Source organism: Podarcis gaigeae (genome assembly GCF_964106915.1).
Source record: "Podarcis gaigeae genome assembly, chromosome: 12".
Classification (NCBI taxonomy): Eukaryota; Metazoa; Chordata; class Lepidosauria; order Squamata; family Lacertidae; genus Podarcis; species Podarcis gaigeae.
The window spans coordinates 53,127,115-53,149,609 of record NC_139688.1 but is presented as its reverse complement, the minus strand read 5'-3'; the positions used below and the strand labels follow the sequence as shown (position 1 = coordinate 53,149,609).

At 39.2% G+C, this 22,495-nt stretch overlaps 1 protein-coding gene across 6 annotated transcripts in view; it reads right to left on the bottom strand.

Moving 5' to 3' along the window:
• Nucleotides 1–22,495, bottom strand: part of GOLGA4 (golgin A4) — a 53,291-nt gene that overhangs the window by 4,800 nt on the left and 25,996 nt on the right. For 4 of the 6 annotated variants that reach the window (XM_083706231.1, XM_083706229.1, XM_083706230.1 and 1 more), the window contains 11 exons: nt 20,730–20,908; nt 19,196–19,327; nt 17,668–17,823; nt 12,121–16,313; nt 10,811–10,932; nt 9,879–10,009; nt 9,582–9,695; nt 7,804–7,824; nt 7,602–7,670; nt 4,963–5,038; nt 1,853–1,956 (listed from right to left, as the gene is read on the bottom strand). In XM_083706231.1, the coding sequence (XP_083562357.1) occupies nt 1,853–1,956; nt 4,963–5,038; nt 7,602–7,670; nt 7,804–7,824; nt 9,582–9,695; nt 9,879–10,009; nt 10,811–10,932; nt 12,121–16,313; nt 17,668–17,823; nt 19,196–19,327; nt 20,730–20,908 (5,297 nt within the window). The remainder of the gene's footprint in view (nt 1–1,852; nt 1,957–4,962; nt 5,039–7,601; nt 7,671–7,803; nt 7,825–9,581; nt 9,696–9,878; nt 10,010–10,810; nt 10,933–12,120; nt 16,314–17,667; nt 17,824–19,195; nt 19,328–20,729; nt 20,909–22,495) is intronic. The other 2 variants (XM_083706233.1, XM_083706232.1) reach the window with 1 other exon arrangement.

The window sequence follows — 22,495 nt, the reverse complement described above, 5'->3', positions numbered from 1 at the left end:
TCTGAAATAGTTGGTTGCAGATAAAGTCCAGATAAAGCCTATATTTACTCATATGCTATTCACCGAAAACAAAGTTCAACTTAAAAGGAAGGCTCTTAACATTCTTTCTCACTGCTATATTTTTTGGAAGGAGAAAAATAATAATGTAGTATAGATGGCCTCATAGCAAGAAATATATAGTAAACAGTTTCATGAGTAAGAATGTGCTGGTGACTCTGGTATATGGTATTATTTGCTGAAGGTCCTGCTTGTAAGTGAAAAGGAAATTATTATTTTTTAATTAAGAAGATGGTGACGGAACTATGTTGCGGCATGATTTGTTATCTGAAATTTTAACTCCAGCAGGGCAGTGCTGTTCACCTGACTTCCCAATGGAGAGTGTTGCTGCTGCTTGCTGAGAGGGAGACGACTGCAGTATGGAGAGCTCAGCTCAGCGCAAGCACAGCAGCAGGGCCATCACATTGGCTCTGTTGCTGCACTGCTCAGTCCTCACCCTTGTGGTAAGTGGCATGCTGTTAGCAACCCAGGTAACAATGCCCCCCTGCCTGTGCTGCCCCACTGACTGCCCCACTCTCCACACTATGTTAATGAATTTATGGCTGCTCATTATTTCTCCCAGCCCATGCAAATTGATTGTGACCGAAGGTTGGGAACTTGCTGAAAGACGTAGCTGAAGATTTAAACCTGAATCAGATTAAGGGATAGTTAAGAGACAAAACTGCAGGGAAGGTGGTCTGGAATCTCACTTGGAAGGGGATGGGGGACAGGAAGGAGCTATGGTTCCATGGGGGAGATGGAAATTATGTTTGCGGGGAAACAGGGTTACATGAGTCCCACATCACAGGAGGAAGAGGGCTGGCATATGAGTATTTGGAAGGTTGAGGACAATAGCTCCATCACATTTGCAAAGAGGAGCCTATGAAACCTAAAGAAGGAGTGGACAGACTTGGGGCCTACTTTTATGCTAGCTAGAACCTTGAGATCAACCAAGCAGAAGCAGGTACAAAATAGTGGCTCAGCCAGTTGGTCACACATACATATATATATACATATACATGTGCCTCTGAGTGCATGTTCAGCTCATAAATTTACCAATGCCAAAAGCAAGTAGCAAGTCCTTTCACATAAAAGTCTGTTCCTGTTCCTCACTCCTGTCTAGTATTCTTTTTCAGCAAGCTAATTTGGGGAGGGGGGATTTTTAGCTGTTGCTATTGTTATGACAACTGGGAGTTGGAAACTCTTGCCAATCTACTGCAAGCTGCCCACCCTGGCCTATGGTGTGTAATATCCACTGAGAGTGGTCCTGTTTGAAAGTATTATTTAGTTAGGAGATTTATAACCTACCCATCATCAATTCTGAAACCAGGATGGGGTATAACTAAAAAACTTTAATAACCAATTCCACACTTTAATGATGAAACACTAAAACAAATCCATAAAAAATAAATTCCTTCCAGTAGCACCTTAAAGACCAACTAAGTCAGTTCTTGGTATGAGCTTTCGTGTGCATGCACACTTCTTCAGATACTTCTTCGTATCTGAAGAAGTGTGCATGCACACGAAAGCTCATACCAAGAACTGACTTAGTTGGTCTTTAAGGTGCTACTGGAAGGATTTTTTTTTGTTTTGACTATGGCAGACCAACACGGCTACCTATCTGTAACCATAAAAAATAACTCTTCATAAATAGGAGATACCCTGTGTCACACCATCTTGCTTCTATCCAAGGTAGATGTGAGCAAGAACGGGCTCATCCCGTGAGAGCATAATAATACTACAACCTGTGCAGTTGTTCTTTTTTCTCGAAGTGACTGTCAACTTAATAAACATGTGCCTTGAATATGGGGGATACCTTTGTCTCACGACCCATCATGTACTCGAACAACACCTTCCTCAAGTATTCAAACTCCGTCGGTTCTCCAAAAAGAGAGACATCTGAATGGCAGAGGTTCCCATCTGCACAGACAAGAGATAGTGTTTTATACAATTGTATTTTACACAGATCTGCTACAATCAGTATGCTCATCTCTCTTGACCAAACTGTAACATACAGACATAATGATTGTCACTTACCCGGATTACACTGCTTTTGTAAAGAGCATTTTACATTTTAACAAGAGGATTAAGCGGCTAGTTCTTAACTCTTATCTCTGTACTCAAGACACTAACTTACCCTCTCCTTCAAATATATCGCCAGGCAGAGGCAGACGACTATTGTTCAAGCCCCTTCCTGGTAGCATGCTTGTGCCTCAGTGGGAAAGATGTATCTTCCAGTCCCTGAACTGTTTCTGTCCCAGCTGGTCAGTAAGAATTACTATTTAGCTTAAAGAATCAACATCTGAATTCAAACCCGCCCCCATCCCATTTTTCTTTTGTGTCATGTCTTTTAGATTGTAAGCCTGAGGGAAAGGACTGTCTTGTTTGAACTGATTTATGTAAGCCGGTCTGGGAGATTTTCAGCTGAAAAGCTGAGTACAAATGCTCTAAACAAACAAACAAACCCATTTATAGGAATCGGGATAAATCCTTTAAGGTAGCACCGGGGAACCTTAGACCTAGCACAGTACCCAACTTGTCCTGCAAGGCCATAGCCCACAACTCCCCATCTCACTTGCCCAACATCATATGTAACATCAGGTGTCAGGCAAACATGGACATGGCTACAAAGGAAGAATAAGGACTTCAAAGGTTGCTTCTCATTGTCCCTTGGTAAGTAGGGCTGATTGGAACAGACAGGGAGATCCACTGAGATCAGCTGCACTAGGGAGTTCACGACAGGAGCTCCTTAGTACAGCAGAAGAGGCTCGCTTTCTCTGTTTGGAGGAAGTGGTTTCTCTCCAAAGAGAAAAAGGTTCTAGTTGAAGGAAGCAGTTTGATCCAAACCTCCCACTCCAAAGAGACTTCAAGGAGCTCCATGTAACCACAATCACTTCACCAGTCATTACAAAAAGCTCTTTTGAAGGTGTGCTCCCCAAGCACCAATTTGGACAGGTGCCATTCACATGACGTCACTATGTCGTCAGGTGATTCTGTCCACCTGTTTGTGTGTGACGTACTCCTGGGGAAGGTGAGAAACCTGCATTATCAAATCCTGTGTAACCACTGAGGGTAGGGGCCAACTGGGGCTCTAAGCAACCAGATCTCACCAACTTACAGTATCTCTTGTATCACCATGACCACATTTTTATCAAGGATCAATATTCTACAAGGCTGCCATCTAGACTGCAAACATGCATGCTCTCTCTCTCTCAGCAAATCTGGCTCCACCAGCCTGGAAAAGCCATCTCATTGGACCACCATCACCTCGCTGCTTTGGAATTTAAAGCCTTCTTTTGTAGAACTGTGTTACCTGTATCAAGTCATTTGCATCTTTGGCTGCTGCTTATTACAACTTGATCCTTTGCTCCACTGCCCCACCCCCAACATGGAGATATGACAGTTCAGAAAGCAAACCCCACAGGACCCAGAGACCCTTTGAGACAACTGTGTGTGAGTGTGCAGGCATGTCCAAATTTTACATCAAATGTTGAAGGACAAGGCTGGGAAAATATTTGCAATATATTGTATTAACTAAATTCTTACAAGTGTTTCTCCTAAGACTTCTAATCTAATCCTGTTTATGTTTCTTAGCAACATTGTTTTCATAAATTTTTTTGCATGGTAACTGATATCTTAAAATGTTTTCTTCATAAAAACACAATATAAAAAGCAGAAGCATTCTAAGTATGCCATTAGACTAGCTGTCAGAGGGTAAGAGGAAAATATCTACATTCTTGGAGATTAAGCCGTGACTCTTGTTTTTCCATTTATGTTCACTTAAACTAAAAGTCCAAAAGTAGCAGATTTTACTTTCCTAGTTACGTGTGGATTTTAACTTTTTATGCACAAACATAATTGCTGGTGGAATTCAGCAAACACTCGTGGCTACCACTGGAAATCCCTTGCTAAAACTAGAGGATTGTTAAACTAAAGCATTCTCCCTCCAGGATGAGACTGAAGTATGAAAACACCTACAGCCCAACTCTCAATCATACTGTATTTGTACTTTGGCTTGCTGACATTGCAGCAGGCATCATTAATCCCAATATTTGAGGAGATCTAAAACATGTCTTCAATACCTGATTTCTGGAAAAGTATGAACTACACATCTATCAAAATGTTAGCTACTGGTTATACCTTAATTTTGATATTCTCCATGTTGCTCACATGCACACATAAATACATGTGGCAAACATGCTTACATGTTACACTCATTTTCCATGAAGTAAAATTATACTAAAGGACAAAAAAACATTAAAATTAAAGAATAGACCATAATCTACATCAGGAACTGCATTACTGCACTCATGTCTATTTACGGCTTTGAAGGTCTAGTCGTCAGGGTATGTAAGCAATTGGAATGAAAATGACTGAAAATATGAACTATGTTCTATTTGTGATTTCAATGTAGCAATTTTTCCACAAGGGAATACTTATATATATTGCATGTGATCCATGAGGTGGACATTGGAACGCAACTAATCTTACATTTACAGATCATGCAAAATCACTTCATTTTTTAAAAATATGTATTTGTGTAAAAAGATTCAGAACTGCCCTACTGAACAATATTTCAGCGTAACGTCTTTCATCTGATATATGCAAACTTTTAGGGTCAACTGTACAGGAAGGGGTCTAGATACATGGCAATATCTGTATAGCTCAGTTCAACGCAAATGAGCAAAGTGGCATGGAACTGAGAGACTATTAACAAGTGTTAACAAGGCCTTCCATACCTGACACACAACCATAAAAGTCTGAAGACTAACTTTTGGCCTTAAATTTATCTATCACCCTAAATTTTGTTAGCTCAATGGGGTTTACTCCCAGGTAAGAGTACATATATTTGCAGCCCTAGTTAGGTTTGCAAGTATTCTCTTAGGCTTTATTCTGTAGCTCAGTGCCAAGACAAACATTCCTCACCTCTGTAAGGCGATGCAACTGTTGTGACATACATATTCTTCTCGTAATTTTTCAACCGGTCTTGTAGTGTATGAATCTAAGAATAAAGTGATGGATGAGGAGGATAAAACAAACATAACGGAGATGACTCGGAATATGTTTCAACTTTGAGGTGTATTGAATGTACGAGAAAGCAGTTACCAAACCGTGTCCGTCTGGCCCCACCCACTACTGGTGACAACTCAGGGTGTTAAATATTATTTCTCTATCTATCTCACTTAAACTTACCATGTAAATATTTGTTAGTGTGCATTAGACATGTAAAGGGACGCGGGTGGCATTATAATAATAATGTGCTCCTAAGGAATAATCATGGGATGCGGGTGGCACTGTGGGTTAAACCACAGAGCCTAGGGCTTGCTGATCAGAAGGTTGGTGGTTCGAATCCCCGAGACGGGGTGAGCTCCCGTTGCTCGGTCCCTGCTCCTGCCCACCTAGCAGTTCGAAAGCACATCAAAGTGCAAGTAGATAAATAGGTACTGCTCCAGCGGGAAGGTAAACAGCGTTTCCATGCACTGCTCTGGTTCACCAGAAGCGGCTTAGTCATGCTGGCCACATGACCCGGAAGCTGTAAGCTGGCTCCCTCGGCCAATAAAGCGAGATGAGTGTCGCAACCCCAGAGTCGGCCATGACTGGACCTAATGGTCAGGGGTCCCTTTACCTTTACCTACTAGACATGTTGGGAAATATTAGCAAAGATTAGGGTTTTCTGTCTGCCTTTCTTTCTGTCTAATTTAAGATCTGATAAAGATCTGATAAGATCTGATAAAAGTAGACCTGGCCACGAGTCTCCTGGGAAGCAGAGAGGGGCTGTCCTCTCATCTGGTATTTGAGTACTTGTTATCTGACCACTTCAGTTTCATAGTCTTACTGTTTTTTTCTGTTTGCAGAAAGAGCGTTTTTTGTTGATTGCAACCGACGAGTGGTTCTGTTCTGAATTGGGTGATTACACATGGGAGTGTTGCTTTGGATCAAAGCATTGCCTCTGGCTTGGCTGATAAGAACAGAACCAGCTACATGTGGCGGGGTAAACCACGGGGGGATTCACCCCAAAGTGGAGGACATCAAAGATCATCTTCCTTTGGGGTCACCACTTGGAGGACACACAGACAGAGGTGCTTCCCACTGTGGGTTAGAAATTGGAATGGCACAAGAGAAATAGGCATGCCACCTTGACCCAAGGTGTTACTATTGGTATATAAAGCCCTCAGCAGCTTGGAACCAGTTTCCTTGAACAAATGCTTTATGCATATACTCCCTCTCTATTAATATCAGACAGTCCCCTTTATTGCACCCTTTTCAGCACTTGCTAAAAACCTTTTTTACCTTTTTTTGTTTTACCTAGAAATATAGTTTTATTATGTATGCTTGTTCTTAAATTCTGTTGATTTTATCTGTATTTTGATAATTGAATTATGTATACTTCCTTTATTGTTTGTTACATTTATATCCCATCTTTCCTCTGAGGAGCTCAAGGTGGTTTACAAAGTCATCCTCCTCCCAATTTTATCCTCATAACAACCATGTGAGGTAGGGTAGGCTGAGAATGAGTAACTGACTATAACACTCAAGTAGGGTTGAAATACAGTCAAACCTTGGTTCCCAAATGCCTCCATTTTGGAGCGTTTCGGTTCCCGAACGCTGAAAACCCAGAAATAATTGTTCCAGTTTCTGAAAGTTTTTTGGAAGCTGAATGTTCGATACAGCTTCCGCTTGAGTGCAGGAAGGTCCTGCAGCCAATTAGAAGGCGCACCTTGGTTGTCAAACATTTCGGAAGTCAAACGGGTTTCAGTAACAGATTATGTTTGACAACCAAGATTTGACTGTAGTATCAAAGGTTATTTGAGCTTGGTTTTGATTGTTGCAAACTGATTCCTTTTAGGGCTTTAGAGTGTCGTACTTTTAATAGCCTGGTGATGATGAGCAGACTGATTCTGTGTTTAATGGCACTATACTATGCATGTTTACTCAAAAAGTATGTTCAATAAGACGGGACGCGGGTAGCGCTGTGGGTTAAACCACAGAGCCTAGGACTTGCCGATCAGAAGGTCAGCGGTTCGAATCCCCGTGATGGGGTGAGCTCCCGTTGCTCGGTCCCTGCTCCTGTCAACCTAGCAGTTCAAAAGCATGTCAAAGTGCAAGTAGATAAATAGGTACCGCTCCGGCGAGAAGGTAAACGGCGTTTCTGTGCGCTGCCCTGGTTCGCCAGAAGCGGCTTAGTCATGCTGGCCATATGACCCAGAAGCTGTCTGTGGACAAACGCTGGCTCCCTCGGCCAATAAAGCGAGATGAGCGCCGCAACCCCATAGTCGGTCACGACTGGACCTAACAGTCAGAGGTCCCTTTACCTTTACCTAAGTTCAATAAGGCCTACTTCCTTAATAATAATTCCTTAATAATTACTACTAGCCGCTCTGAGCCCGGCCTTGGCTGTGGAGGGCGGGGTATAAATAAAAAATTATTATTATTATTACTTCCATGAAATGGGATATAGGGTTGCAGCCTAGGTAGCCTTTTATAACTTTTTCAAATTATACCTAGAAAATGCTTTAATGTACCCAAGAGCTAAAGTTCCTTCTTCTTTTTTATCAGATTCTTACCTGTTCTATGAATTCCTGTTCTTTCAGCTTTGAATCACTGACAAGAGTTGTCTTCTGGGCTAGCTGGGCCTGAAACACAACCAGAAACATATATGAAAATGTGCACTACAAACACTTAATTTATTACTTTCATCAAAACTGTGAACAGCATCAAAGGAAAAATTGACATTTATGCTAGTGGTAAAGATGAAGCCAATCTTACCTGAAGTTCAGCTATTGTTACCTAAAACAGAAAAATGAACATTTAATAAAATGTATTTGCTTCATACCCTGCCAAATAAAACAAAAAGCACTGAAGGATATTTTTCATCCATATGAATTGCCATTAATTCCTGATTAACTCTCCATTATCTATTTCTCTAATTCATAATCTTATTGCAAAATCTGAGGTGGTCTATATTACTATTTGGTACAAAGAAATTTGTCTTGCAATTTTTTTTATCACATAAAAGCAGTTTTGAGGAGCACAAATAATTGAAATAGTTTAGTCACACCCAAAATACAGCTTGAAATAAATCTAAGTGGTACAAAGAAACTATTCAAACGAGAGACTTAAGTAACTATTAAATGAATTCCTAAATAAGTAATATACATGTTTTCTTGTGAACAATTTTCTTTCATCATAATCTCTATTAGTTGAGAGCCATGAAGACTGGGTTTTTTTCTTTATGCATTTCTTTTTACATGAACTTACAGCCCATTTTAAATTAATGAGACATGAGGGTACATAAATGGTTGCAAAAGGACATTATCAAAGAAACTACCAATTTTGATTAAATTGTGACACTAAATTGTAAACCCACTATTCAAAAGGATAAAATACAACATATGTAATATATGGGTAAAAGGCAATCTGAACACGCAGTTTCGAATGGGAGTAATAAAAGGTGTGAAATATTTTTTTCACCCCAGGATGCCGACACTCCTCAGCTCAGGAGATGAGAGTTTCAACCAAACGATTGAAGGTGGGGGGGTAGGCACATACAGAACTTGATTTTTATTTGCATGTTAGGAGATGGTCCCAAAGCTACTCATTCTTCCTGTACTACTACAGTAGGTGGTATGTGGTACCAAACCAATTCATAGGCAATAATTAGCCTGCAGCACTTGACATGTTGGTTGTAGCTCCAGGGCTTTTACACTCTCCATTTAGGGCGATTGAACCCCGGGTTTCAACAGCCGAACAGTGAACTCGCAGCATAAAATAGCTGGATGAATGTCTTCTCAGACATGGCAATGCTGTCATGTACTTATCCGTCCCTATGGAACTGGCACACTTATGGTAAGCAAACTCCAAGCCAATCTGCAAGCTTGCGTCACCGAACCCTCCAATTCTGACTGTAGCATTTTCTGGGAATAGAACACCATCAATTGTCGGGAGCAGGTTGAAGGTAGTCTCTTATTGTGGGGCTGGAATCCTGCTCCTTACTAGCACCTCCAGATGATGTGGTCCTCAGCACCTGAGCGGACCATGTTAGCCTCCATATCCACAGCTAGCTGCACATATGTGATGTGGTTCTAATTACATGCATGACCAAAGTGCTTGGGTGGTATTCAACTATGTCTTACTCAGGGTAGACCCACTGAAATTAATCAACCTAACTTACAGTTATATTCATTAAATTCAATGGGTCAACTCTGAGTATAGCTTCATTGAATGCTGTCGCTTATTTCCCAATCTCTCTAATTTCAAAGGAAACCAAGTGCAACTAACTTAGTCTTGAACCAACTGTATATATGACTAACTGATTTACTACTGAAATAAAACTAAGATATCGAAGAATAGATCAGTTTCCACAGTTAATATTATTTGCCTCTGTGGCATAGAACAGCAATTGCTTCAAACGTGAGAGACAACTGTGGCAATAAAAGATAAAAAACAGCCAAGCCCCTTTGCCAATGAAGGTAAACTAAGATACAAGCTAAGAACCACAATAAATTCCTAAGTAAAAATTTGTAAAATAATGTTTTCTAACTTACTTCACCACTGTTCCAGCTTTCTTCATCTGCCAGTCTTTGTTTGTACTCCTCCTGCAATTTCTCCAGCTGGTTCTGAAGCTCATTTACTTTTTCTGTCATTTCTTCTTCCCGAGTCTTCAGAACAAAATAAATAAATAAAACCATTACTTTATATACTTCACAATTAGGAGACAATCTGGCTTCCATCAGCTTTAGCTACAAGAACTGTAGCTGCGAACGTACTGAATTATACATGAATACTGGATGAAACTGCACTCTGACTTTTAGAAACGCAAAAACAAGCAACACCATATATACCTCAAGGATTTCTTCATACTTTTTCACTGTCCTTTGTAGGTCATCATCTTTTTCTAGCAACTTTTTATGTAACTGAGTTATCTCTGCGTGATGACTTTCTATGAGTTCAGATTCAACCTCTTGAGCTTTACCTGTGAAAAATGGTCAACGGTGTTTATATATCGCATTTTAACTGGGATGCTATTTTAATTGAATTAGCAGGAATACATTCTAGATACATTCAAAAAAATGAATACTACAGTAAAAGAAGAAACTCTAAAGAAGAATCATTAAAAAAACACTATTAGAATCTAATGAGATGTCGACATGCCAAAACATAATTGATAACATATTTCTTTTCTTATTTTGGCATACAAGGTGTCTTCTTTCACACTAGAGTAGATTGGGTCAAACAAGCCAGTATCATGTTAAAATCTGTAGGCAAGATTATGCTTTGAGTAGTAAGCAATGAATTAAACTTCACTCAAAGGTTTTACTGCTTATCTATCACCTCTTCTTTCTCTACTTTTATTTTTTACAGCTATTAGAACAGTTGAAACTCCCCACTCCTATACAGAGCCATTGAATGCCTAATTCTTACTAAAAAACTAAACAGATGTTATGGTACTTTCAAACTATCTGACCTTCACACTTGTTAACTTATTGATACAATTTATTATCAGATATATATCCAAAATTAATATATTTTACATTAAATTTATGGGTTTGTGTTAATATATACAGTCGTATAAATTCCAAAAGATACAGTATTACATGAGCATTTAAATCTAGGGCTAGAATAGAGGGGAATTCAAGGCTTGTTATCATTCCCCTGGCTGTTCTCTCTATGGGTGTTCTTTCTTCTAAATTGATCTTATAGGAATGGATCTGATGATTGAATTTACAAGAGATATAGCCATTTAAAATCAACACAAGATACTATTCCAACTCACTGATTGTTTCTTTTACGGCTGTTTCTATTTCTTGGTCCTTTTGTGCCATCTGGGTATTGAATTCCCTCATCAACTGCTTTAATGTGGAGTTGTGCTTCAATTCAATGTCCTCCTGTTCATATCTATAAAGGTACAGCAAAACAGTAAGTCCAGATTTTCTAGGGCAGATATGGCAATTCAAAAGTAAAGCAAAAAAGCATATTAATTTCCAACAGAGAGATTTGAGAGCCTGCCCAAGTGTTAAAATAAATGGCTTTCACTAACAGTTTTTCTTTATATTTCTATGGTTATTTGTATGATTGAGACAATAGTTACTGAAAAGAGAAAAAAAATTCATTAAGAAAAATGTTACCAAATAAACTTTTTGTGAAAACATACTGAGGATAAAATTTCATCTAACAATGGTAATTGAAAAATGTGTCCAGATAAGGCTATAAAAAGGAGAATTTGCTCCAAGTGCAGTTTATACAAATCCAATTAATTTTGTTAGGGCAAATGAAATAATTTAATTACACCATGTAAACATAACCTGAGATTTGACCTGTAAACTCCTAAGGCTTTTAGGACAATGTAGGACAAAGATGTAGACCCAGCAATCTTCCACTTTGAGGCATGTGAAATGAAACCAGGAAACGACTAAGTTTCCAGCTGCTATACAGTCATAACTTGGGTTGCGAATGTGATCTGTGCGGGAGGCACGTTCGCAACCCGCAGTGTTTACAGCCTGAAGCGCAGCGTCTGCGCACGCGCGTAGCACAATTTGGCGCTTCTGTGCATGGCATGACGTCATTTTGTGCTTCTGCACATGCACGAGAATTGAAACCCGGAAGTAACCTGTTCCAGCACTTCCGGGTTCAGCATGGTCCACAACCCGAAAATGCGCAACCCACAGCGTTCGTAACCCGAGGTATGACTGTAGTTTCCAACTGCATCCAAACCAGGAAATCATTGTTTTCAGCTTTGGAACAAGCCAGAATATTAAATTTGGATAAATGGGAAAGTAGGGTTAGAGACTTCTTGATTTGATTATTAAAGTGAGACAAAGGAGCTTGTGTACTGAGGGCAGAGTATAAGGTTCACTTGAAGTTTTTTAACTGGAGTTACAATTGCCCAAATGCAGCCAAAGACTAGTTTTCCATATGATTTGCTATGAATTTGAAGGATTTATTCTGTCAATGCTGATTATGAATAACAGAGGTTTCATATACTAAGCAGTTATGTTATGTAATGTCAACTTTTCTTATTTTATACAATGTTACTGCCCATGCAGGTGCTTACTGGAAATTTTACAGACTACTACTAGAACTTACTTTATTTTTTGTTCCATTTCTTCTACCGATTCTTTTTTCATTATCTCCAGCTCCTGCTGATGTTCCTTCCGCAGGATGCGCAAATCCTTCTGTAGCCTATTCACATCTTTGGCAAGTTTCTGTTTCTCCCGCTCAGTCTCCTCCACTTTAGCTTGCAAATCCTTTTGCTCGATGTGCAGATCATCAAGCAGTTTCTGAAGCTCAAGGACTGATCTACTCTTTTCTTCTGTGCTTTCTTTCAAGTCTTTTATAAGGCCATTTCTTTCCTCCAGCTGCTGTTGGAGTCCCTGCAAATTTTCATCATGTTTTGAAATAGTATCGCCCATCTCAATTCTGTTCAGTTCTCTTTCTTTTGTTAAAGTCTCATCCAAACTGTGTATCTTTTGTTGCAAAGACTGCCTCTCTCCCTCCTTTTCTTGCAGCTTTTCCTGCAAGTCTTTAATCATACCCTCCATATTTTGCTCTTTTTGTTCTTTGGTTTTCAATTCTTCTTGGACAGCTGCATGCTTCTTAATTTGCTCCTCAAGTGCTTGTTGAAGCTTTTCAAGGTCTTCTTGCTCCTTTTTACAGAGTTCTTCTTGTTGATGCTGAGCCTCTAGCTTTGAAACACTACTTGCTTTTTGTTCCTCCTCATACATCTTTAGCTGTCTCTCCTTTTCCAATAAATCTTTTTGTAAACCATCTATTTTTAATTCATACATCTGTTGCATGTTCCCTAATGCACATACTTTGTCTTGTTCTGTGGAAACTTTTAAGGTTTCTACCTTCTGTATCATCTCCTTTTCTAACTCAGAATTGATTGATCTAATTTTGTCTTCTAAATACGTAATCTTGTCTTCTTTGTCTTGCAATTGTTGCTTTAACTGCTGTTCCATCTCTTGTCTATATTGCTGTTCCCTTTCTTCCATTTGAGATGTCAGTTGCTTCCTAATAGAAGCAACTTTTTGTTCAGCCTTTTTTTTCAGGTCTCCTATTTTAGCAGTGGTTTCTGAAGTAAGCCTCTCTTCCAAAGACTTTAATTCTTCCTCTTTGCTTTTCATTAAAGCCGTTTTTGTTTCTTCAAATTCTTTTGATTTTTCCCCAAGGTCAACTTCCATGGTCTGCATTTTCTTTTCAAAAAGTAGTACTTCTTGTTCCATCTCTTTAAGCCTTTTATCCTTTTCCATAACTGCCACCTGAGTTTGTTGAAGCTCTTGTGCCAGCTCTTTTTGCGCACTGTTCTGCTCATTGTGCCTTTTGAGTTCGTCCATTAAGGAATCATTTTCTGCTGTTTTCCGAGTGATGTGTTCTTCTAGCTCAGCAATTCTTGCTGTATGGATTTTTAACTCGGCAACCAAATCAGACTCTTGTTTTTCTCTTCTAATCTGCTTTTGTTCCAGTAAGCCTTTCAAATGTTCTATGTGCTTGGTTTGCTTATCACACACTTCCTTCATTTTATTCAATTCCTCTTCTTTCTCAATAGCTTGGTTATTACTTAGTTCAACTTTGTTTTGTAGTTCTTTAATTGTGTTATGATTCTGTGTAAATCTTGACTGGGCTTTCTTCTTCCACTCTGACATCTTGTTCATCCAGTGGTCTACCTGTTCAAGAGCAGTTGCTTTTTCCTGACTCAGTGTTTCAATTCTGGAAGACAATTCTTGCACCTCATTCAACAGCTGAAGTCGATTTTCTTTGTGTTGCTTGTTTAACTGAGTTGTGGCAGCATCTTTTTCTGATTTGTCAATTTCAAGCTTGAGATTTAACTCACTGACAAGCTTGTTAAGATCAGTGATCTCTGCCTTCTTTTCATTTAGCTCCTCCTTCAGAGAAGTGACAGCATTAATATGTTCAGACAATTCTTTCTTCAATTGTGTGATAAAAGTTTCTTTCTCTGTTGCTGCTTCCTGCTGGTGTCCTCCTTCTTTTTGCAATTGCTCTTTTTCTGTTACGAGTCTGTCAATATCCACTTTCATAGACATTATCAAGTTTTCCTTTTCTTGCAAGTGTTGTTTTGATTCTTTGAAACAGCTGGTTAAAGTATCACGACTCTCTCTTATTTGCTTAAGTTGAGCTTCTAGGTCAGGAATTTTACAGGTTTTAATTAATATTGTTTCTTTTATTTTTGTTGTGCAATTGTGACAGTGTACAACTCTAGAAATTGCCGAAGAAATTTTTTCATTGCATTTCTCAAGCAGTTCAGTGATTTTTATTTCTAGGAAAGATTCTGCTTTCTGCCGGTAATCCTCTAGTTGTGTAGCTATATCCCTTGCAAACTTCTCAAATTCTGCTTTTTTTTGCTGAAGCTCCAAATGTTTATCCTCCAGTTTTTTCTCATAATCTTCACACTCTTTAGAATGTGACAATTTCAGAGCCTTGAGTTGTTCATCATATGTTTTCAACTTCTCTGCCAGCTCACCAACTTTGTTCTTCTCTTTTTCTCCTACTGCTTTTACTTCACTAAGCTGTTCCTGGACTTCTATCTTCTCCTTCAGAGACAAACTAAGGTCATCCTCTAGTTTCTCAAGTTGCTTTTTCAAATCAGTTTCTCTCTGCGTCAAAACTGTCACTTGAGCTGATGTCTGCTGTAGCTGTTCTTGCAACTCATTCAACAATTTGTCCCTCTCTGTCCGTTCATTCTTTAACCGAGTAATATTTGCATTTCTGTCCTCCCTTTCAATACTGAAGGTGGCCAGTTTCTGTTTCAGGTCTCCTACTTCTTGATCTTTCTCTTGCAACTCCATTTCATGCTTTTCTCCAAGTTCTTCAGCCAGCTGACTCAGCTTCTTCTCCCAGGTTTGGACAACTTCTTCTAGTTCTTGTTTGTGAGCTTCAAGCAGGCTTTCTAGTTGTTCCTTCTGATTCTTCTCCAGTTTTGACACAGCATCATCAATTCCAGTTGAACTGGCATGAGCCATTTCCAGCATTTTTGCGTTGAATTGCTTCTCTTTCTGACTAAATTCCAACTGTTTATTCTCCATCTCCTTTTTGAGTTTTGCTTCCTGCTCTGAAAGTTTCTTCTTGAATCTCTCCTGCATTTCCTTGGATTTTCCTTTAACTTTCTCCATTTGTGTCTCTTGTTGCTTAAATTTGATTTCATATTCACTCTTTAAAGCACTAATTTCTGCCTCTTTGGCTGATAGCTGCTGTCCAAGTTTCTCAATTTGTTGATTCAATAGCCCTTTTGTTTGTTCAAGCTCCTTTTCCTTATCAGTAAAATGACTCTTTGCCCGATTTACCTCTTCTCTAAGATCTTTTAACTGTGATTCATGCTGTTCTGTAAGAGATGACACTTTCTGCATATTTTCTTTCTTTTGCTCTTCAAGTTCACATTTCAGATCATGTACCTCGGATATCCGAAACTTTAATTCAGCTTTGAGTTCATTCAGTTCAGCTTCGGTTTTTACAATCTGTTCATCAAGACGTGATTTTTCAGCATCTACATTTCCCAGCTTTTGCTGCAAATCTATTAACTTTTGTTCGTAAATGCTTGCGTGTTCTCTGGCCATGTTCTCCTTGGACTGAAAAAGGCCATCTAGTTCAGTAGACTTTTCTTTGCATTCAATTTCAGCCTTTCTAAGAGATTCCTTCAGTGTTTTCAAATGCTCTTCCAATTCCACTTGGCATTTCTCTTTTTCTTCCAAGAGTAGCTTGAGTTGACTAATTTCATCTTTGAATGTTTTCTCCATGACTTCCTTATCTTTAAAGATAGTTTCAACTTGTTCCTTATGATGGTTCTTCTGTTGCTCCAGCTTCCCCTCAAACTCTAGCTTTGCTTTATCTGCATCATCTTTTAATATCGACAAACGCTGTTCAAGATCTTGGCGAATTTTTAGTGTGTCTGATAACTCAGAAGAGAGTGCTTCTAGCTCGGTTTGTTTCACATCAAGCTTTTCTAAAGTTTTTTCGTTCATTTCTTCTATATGGCCGTGAAATTGAGTCTCTTTCTCTTTCAATACTTTATTCACTTCATCAAGCTGCATTTTCAATTTGTCCATTTCCGACTGCTTCTGCCGTGTTAATGTATCAAGTTTTTCTGCCCAAACTTGTTGTTCTTGCCGTTTCACATCCTCAAGCTCTTCTCTATGTTTTTCAACCATGGCAGTGATTTCTTTATTGTGCCTGTTGTTTTCTGATTCTATTTGAGCAGTCAGTTCTTCCAACTGGCGGTCATTCTGCGAACACTTTGGAAGGGAACTTTCCAATTCTAGAATTCTCTGTTTAAAAGATTGGTTGAAAAATATCATCAATCCCTTTTTCTGTGACTGACTCCTACTTAAAGATAATACTTTAATGAAATTATTACTATGAGCTATACATTTCAAAACATTATGACATAATCCATCCAAAATTAAGTACTTTCAAATCCCATTGATGGGCGCGTTAAACATATGCTCCGCTGCCTCCCATGTGAATCAATAGAACTCCAAGGTGCTGAGCTTTGGCTGGATTGCACCCTTAATAGGTGCCAATTTTTTTTATGCCTTGATGTACAGAAGGAGAGTGGGGAAATATTACTGGACCCAAAGCTGAGGAAAACTTCCAGAACCACTACATACTTTTCTCATTAAAGTGGAATAAAGTCAAAGAGCAAGGGGGGGTTCCTCAAATTCCATCACAATGAATAATAACAAGAACAATTTGAATCTTCGAAGTGTGAGTAAGATAAGAAAGTCCTTAACAAAATATTTCCTCAAAAGAGCTAACTTTGGCCTTAGACTGAGCCAAGTGATGGTCAGTTCCTCCCGTCTCCCTGTAAAATCACCCACAACTGTACATAAAGGCATAAGAGGCATGGCATTATCAACTGCACAGGATGCCTGTCAGATTAAAATCAGCACAACAGACTTACACACTGCTTTTGACATTGTGTCTCCACCCCACTTCCACATGGCCTAGGGCACACGTACCTAGGTTACAAGGTATAAAGGTTCTTGGAACTAAGTGATTGGCTATTCTTGAATTAGAGGGGAATGGTCACATTCACCTACCGAATCATTTGAAGCTCCTGGAAAAGGGCATCTAACAAAGCAGTAGCTTGTACAAAGAGAAAGTTGTGTAGCTGACTCCCAAACACGAATCCTGATAATTAATGTAAGGATGAACATCACATGCCTCCTATGTTCTGTTTCTAAGACCACCAAGGCATGTGGAAGAGGAAGGCAAGGAATGATGCAACAGGGGAATATGAGGCTAGGTTATTCTCCTCCTGCTGCAACATATCTATTTAGAGACACTATGTTTGGCTCAAATCAGAGTTTCCGCCCCCTTTGTTGTCTGCCTCAACTGATTTCACAATCTTTCACATGAATCACACTGTGTTTTTAATATTTTGTTGGGAGTCGCCCAGAATGGCTGGGGCAACCCAATCAGATGAGTGGCATATAAATAATAAAATGTAATAATAATAATAATAATAATAACAACCAGCCATGCCTTTGCGGCCAAGCACCCTTCCCAAATTTCTCCCATTAGACGCAATTATAGGTATGCATACCCCTCATATGCAGTTTATATTTTAGGTTTGTGCAATATAAAAAAGGAGTCCAATGTTCCAAATCTTTTACTCACGGTTTTGTAGGTTTCTATTTCTTGCTGCATGTCCTCCAGTTTTTTGTCACATTCCAACTGAATTGCTTTTTTCTGCAGTTCCAGTTCTTCTAGGGCTAACGATTCCTGTTGTTCCTTTTCTTGTGTAGTCTGTAGGTGTTCACTCTGGCACTTTTCCTGTGTCAAGAATTATGACTTTTTTAAAAAGAAAGTACCATAAAGTCACTGATCTATCAGCAGCACTAGGAGTATTATCTATTTTAATTCTTGCTCGTACATTTTTTAAAAAAGTGGATATCACACACAAACAGATTAAAAATCCACAAAGAACCTTATAATTTTATATTTTTCATGTAACTGCAAAGAATCTGAAAGTGAAGTTTCTATGTGCAGAAAATGAAGAAATGGCAGCAATAATCTAGATTTAGAATTAATCTATTAGTCCTTATCTAACCTTACATACGTGCATGACCAGCAGTAACAGGGTCTAAGGGAAAAGCTTCCATGTCAAAACTCTGCAACCTTTTCCTCAGCATAATTCCCTGACTCTACCTATCCATCAATAGGGATGCAAGCACATTTGTTCCATGGTATACAGGGAGCCTTCAACCAAACACAGTTCAGCTTACTAATATGTGCATTTGCAAACACTTGAGTAAAGGTGACTGGATAAAAAAAGACTGCCTTTTCAGTTACACAACACAATGAAATATGGATAAGTTCTGTCTGGAAACTCTTATACAGAAATCCATTTCCATACATTATGTTTCAGGTATATGTTTAAACCAAGCAAACTACCTAAAAAGGGGTGTGGGAGAAAGAAAAAGGAAGCCTTTAGAACAGACAGGCAAACTCTCCAAAACGTGTCAAAAGTTCAGAAGTTCCTCTTTATGTAACAGGCATGTCTAGAACATTTAGGATTGGCTACTGTAATGTACTGCATGTGCAGTTACCCTTGAAAACTATTTTAAAAATTACCATGTTTGTTCAAATTACAGTGTCCGGTCTGTTGACTGGGACAAGTCAGCAGGAAGGTATCCCGCCAATACTGAAAGCACTAGCTTCTTGCTAGTTTCCAAGCACAACTGAAAATCCTAGTGCTCATCTTTAAAGCCTTCTAGAGTTTAGGACACTGGTCCCATACCAATCTGCCAGTATATTGAGGTCATTTTCAGAGGCTCTCCTCCAGGTGCCCCAAATTTCTGGAGGTAAGAAATGGTGGGATCCCTACCATTTACTTCCATTGTTATCCTTTTGACACCAGGCACCAACATTCTATTCTCCCAAACTTTTTAATGCATTTTTGTGTTCTTGATTAACATGAATTTACTTATTGCATTTTATTTTAGAAATTGCTGAAGGGTGGTGTGCATATATGTATATATTTTAAATAAATAGGTGTTATTATTCACTTGGTCTGTAGATTCCCAGATATACATCCAAATGCATCTTTATGCACCAAGTTCTCCTATTCATACTAAGATTTATTCATCATCACAAACACACATATACACATACTAGTCCCATCTGGCTCTTAAGAGACACTTACAAGAGCTGCTTTCATTTGTTCCTGAAACGCCTGGTCTTGAGCCCGTAATCTATCATTTAATAACTGTTCTTTGCTAGCCAATTCCCTTTTATGTAACTTTTCTAGTTCGGTAATTCGTTCTTCTGAAGATTTCTGCAAATTTGAAAGGCACACGTCTGATGTTACCCAAGAAACAAAGGTGCTTCTATATTATTGATCAAAGAGAAATGAAATAAAGAACAAAAATGTGACTAAACAGATTGCTTTCTTGCAAGAAATGCTATTTGGTGCTTTTAAAAAAAAAAAAAAATCCAAAAGAGTTCCAGTTCACATCTGCCATTCTATATACATTTACTAAGGAACAAGTCCCATTCACCTCAAAGAGGCAGAGATGCAGAGAATTGCACTATGAATGATTCGCATCTTCCCATTCAGTTTTTAATAGGCCTTCAAGAGTACAATTCTAATTATGCTTACTCAGAAGTCCTACTGAATCCAATGGGCCTTACTTCAAAGTATGCATGCATAGAACTACAGCCAAACAGTGCAATCCTATTAATATTTACTCAGCAGTAATAGCTGCATACAATGGAGTTAACTCCCAGATAAGTATGTATAGCATTACAACCTTAGTCATATATTTCTGGGTGTTGCCTAGCAGCCAGGTTCAACACAATACTACAGAATCCATATGCCTTTTCTACCTTACAGAGATTCAAACAATTCCTATCCATATTTTGGTTCTGCAGCAGAGAAAGTGGCATGATTAAACACACAAATTCTTTTGTGTGTTAAACAAGGCTTTAATGGAACAGTGTAAAGCTGAAAGATTGATTTATTATCAGATTCTTAGTACAGTGGTACCTTGGGTTACAGGCGCTTCAGGGTTGCGCACCGCGCTGAACTCAGAAATACTGGAACGGGTTACTTCTGGGTTTTGGCGCTTGCACATGAGCAGAACTGCCAAATCACGACCTGTGTGTGCGCAGACGCAGCACTGTGGGTTGTGAACGTGCCTCCCGCACGGATCCTGCTGCAAAACCAACCCGAGGTTCCACTGTATAAAGGTAAGGGTAAAGGGACCCCTGACCATTAGGTCCAGTCGTGACCGACTCTGGGGTTGCAGCACTCATCTCGCTTTATTGGCCAAGGGAGCCGGCGTACAGCTTCCGGGTCATGTGGCCAGCATGACTAAGCTGCTTCTGGCGAACCAGAGCAGTGCACAGAAACGCCGTTTATCTTCCCGCTTACCTACTTGCACTTTGACGTGCTTTTGAACTGCAAGGTTGGCAGGAGCAGGGACCAAGCAAAGGGAGCTCACCCTGTCGCGGGGATTTGAACCGCCGACCTTCTGATCGGCAAGTCCTAGGCTCTGTGGTTTAACCCTCAGCACCACCCGCGTCCCGTTCCACTGTATACTGCACTTTTATTCACCCATACACCCTCCCAACAAGGGAAGATTGAACTCTGCCAGTATTAACATTATATATTCTGATTTCAACGTGAATTGTTACCTTATCTCTGCAGTTTACTTTACAGAAGATCTAGCATTTACCTTCATAATATTAACCACCTCCTGCTTCACCCTTGTTAATTCCTGTTGAAGGCTCACACGCTCTTCCTCGCTTGCCTTTTCTACAGCCTTGATCCTTTCATCCATTTCTGCTTGCAGTTTCTTGCGTGCTTCTTCAGTCCTTTGGGCTGCACTGAGAGCCTTCTCAAGCTCTTCAAATGCTGCAGAAAACAAGGAAAAGAAGAGGTTATATGTATGGTTTAACATGGCAGAAACTCTAGACAAAGTAAAATTACCATATGTAGGCCATATTCTCACTGAATAACCTAGCTAAAGAGAAATCATGAAGTCAGCCTGGAAAGGCAAACATTTACTATCATGTCAACAAAATAAAGCTCAGAAATCAAGGGACTAGGCTCTGCTTCCTGCTTAGTGTCAAACCTCTCAACCCTTAAAATAAATTGAACAAGAATATTGTATAGAAGAGGTAATTCAACAGAAATTCCCTTTTCACTCATGACTGCATAGCATTTCTCAGGAGTCTATAAGAATGTCTGGAATGCCTGCACTCATGTAATCCTAAGAGCAGCTTCTTTGCATTAGAACCATGAATAACTATACTGCCATTTAACTTTAATACCGTTTCTTTAAACTTTATTACAGCTCAATTGGTATCCTTGTTTTAGCTCTCTAGAAGACAGGTCAGAACACTACTTTTATCAGCACATAACACTAAATCTAACTATGGCTAAGTGTGAACAAGCAAAAATCACAACCACTTCGTTCCTCCTCTGAGCCTGTTGCACTACCAGAATCCAAGTCATGGTTTGCTTTGGCATTACATGCAAATCTGAGCCACAGGTTGTTGTCTCCAAAGAAACAATGAGTGATAAACAAATAACAGCTGGTTACAACTCATAGTTTATTTGGAATGAGACCAACCATAAGCCTGGACTCACACATACTGCTAAACCAAACGGTGATTTAGCTCTCAGTATTACCGCAGCAAAAGGAGGGAAGCAAAACATTTGATATTTTTGCTCTGTGCATCAGCAAACTTGCTCATGTTAACCTAAGCCACAGTTTGGCATAGTGTTATATGTGAACCAAGTCTGGGCAGTGCATAATTAATATTGCAACTTGCTGATTATTTACTATGCATATGAGTATATGCTGGTATTGTCTTAGTCTTCCTTTTATGTAAATTTAGTTGGTGTTTTAGCTGCCTTGATTGTCCCTTTTTAGGATAAAAAAAGTGGAATGATGATTGTTTTAAATACATGAAAAATAATTTTATAATTTAAAAAATGTTATGACAATGTTATGACTGGAGAATTTTTATCAATGTTGTTGTTTTGGCATAGTAAAATCCTCAAGTAGTGGGGGGGGGAATCAAGTTGCCACATTAGTTAAAATTTAGGAACTGCCATATAATCCAAACATTAACACTACTGCATTTAAAAATATGGCACTGCCCATCTTCTCTGTCTTTTAATGAATTATCTATAAGCAGTAGCATTGGCTGTTACTGAGCTATGGTTGCAAATGTCTAGTGCAGTGTCACAGTACTGTCAAGGCTGCAGTCCTATATTTGGGTGTAGGCTCCACTGAATTCAATGGGTCTTACTACTGAGTAGACACTCACAGAATTGTGCTAAATTTTATAAGGGGGAAAGGAAATGATTCAACATGAGAATGCTATTTTGGGTGGCAGCAGCGTGTCAACTGCAACACACACTTTTCCCCTTAAGCTCTGATGGAGGATGAGCAATGAAACCTCACGGTGCAATAAATCAGAATTTAAGGTG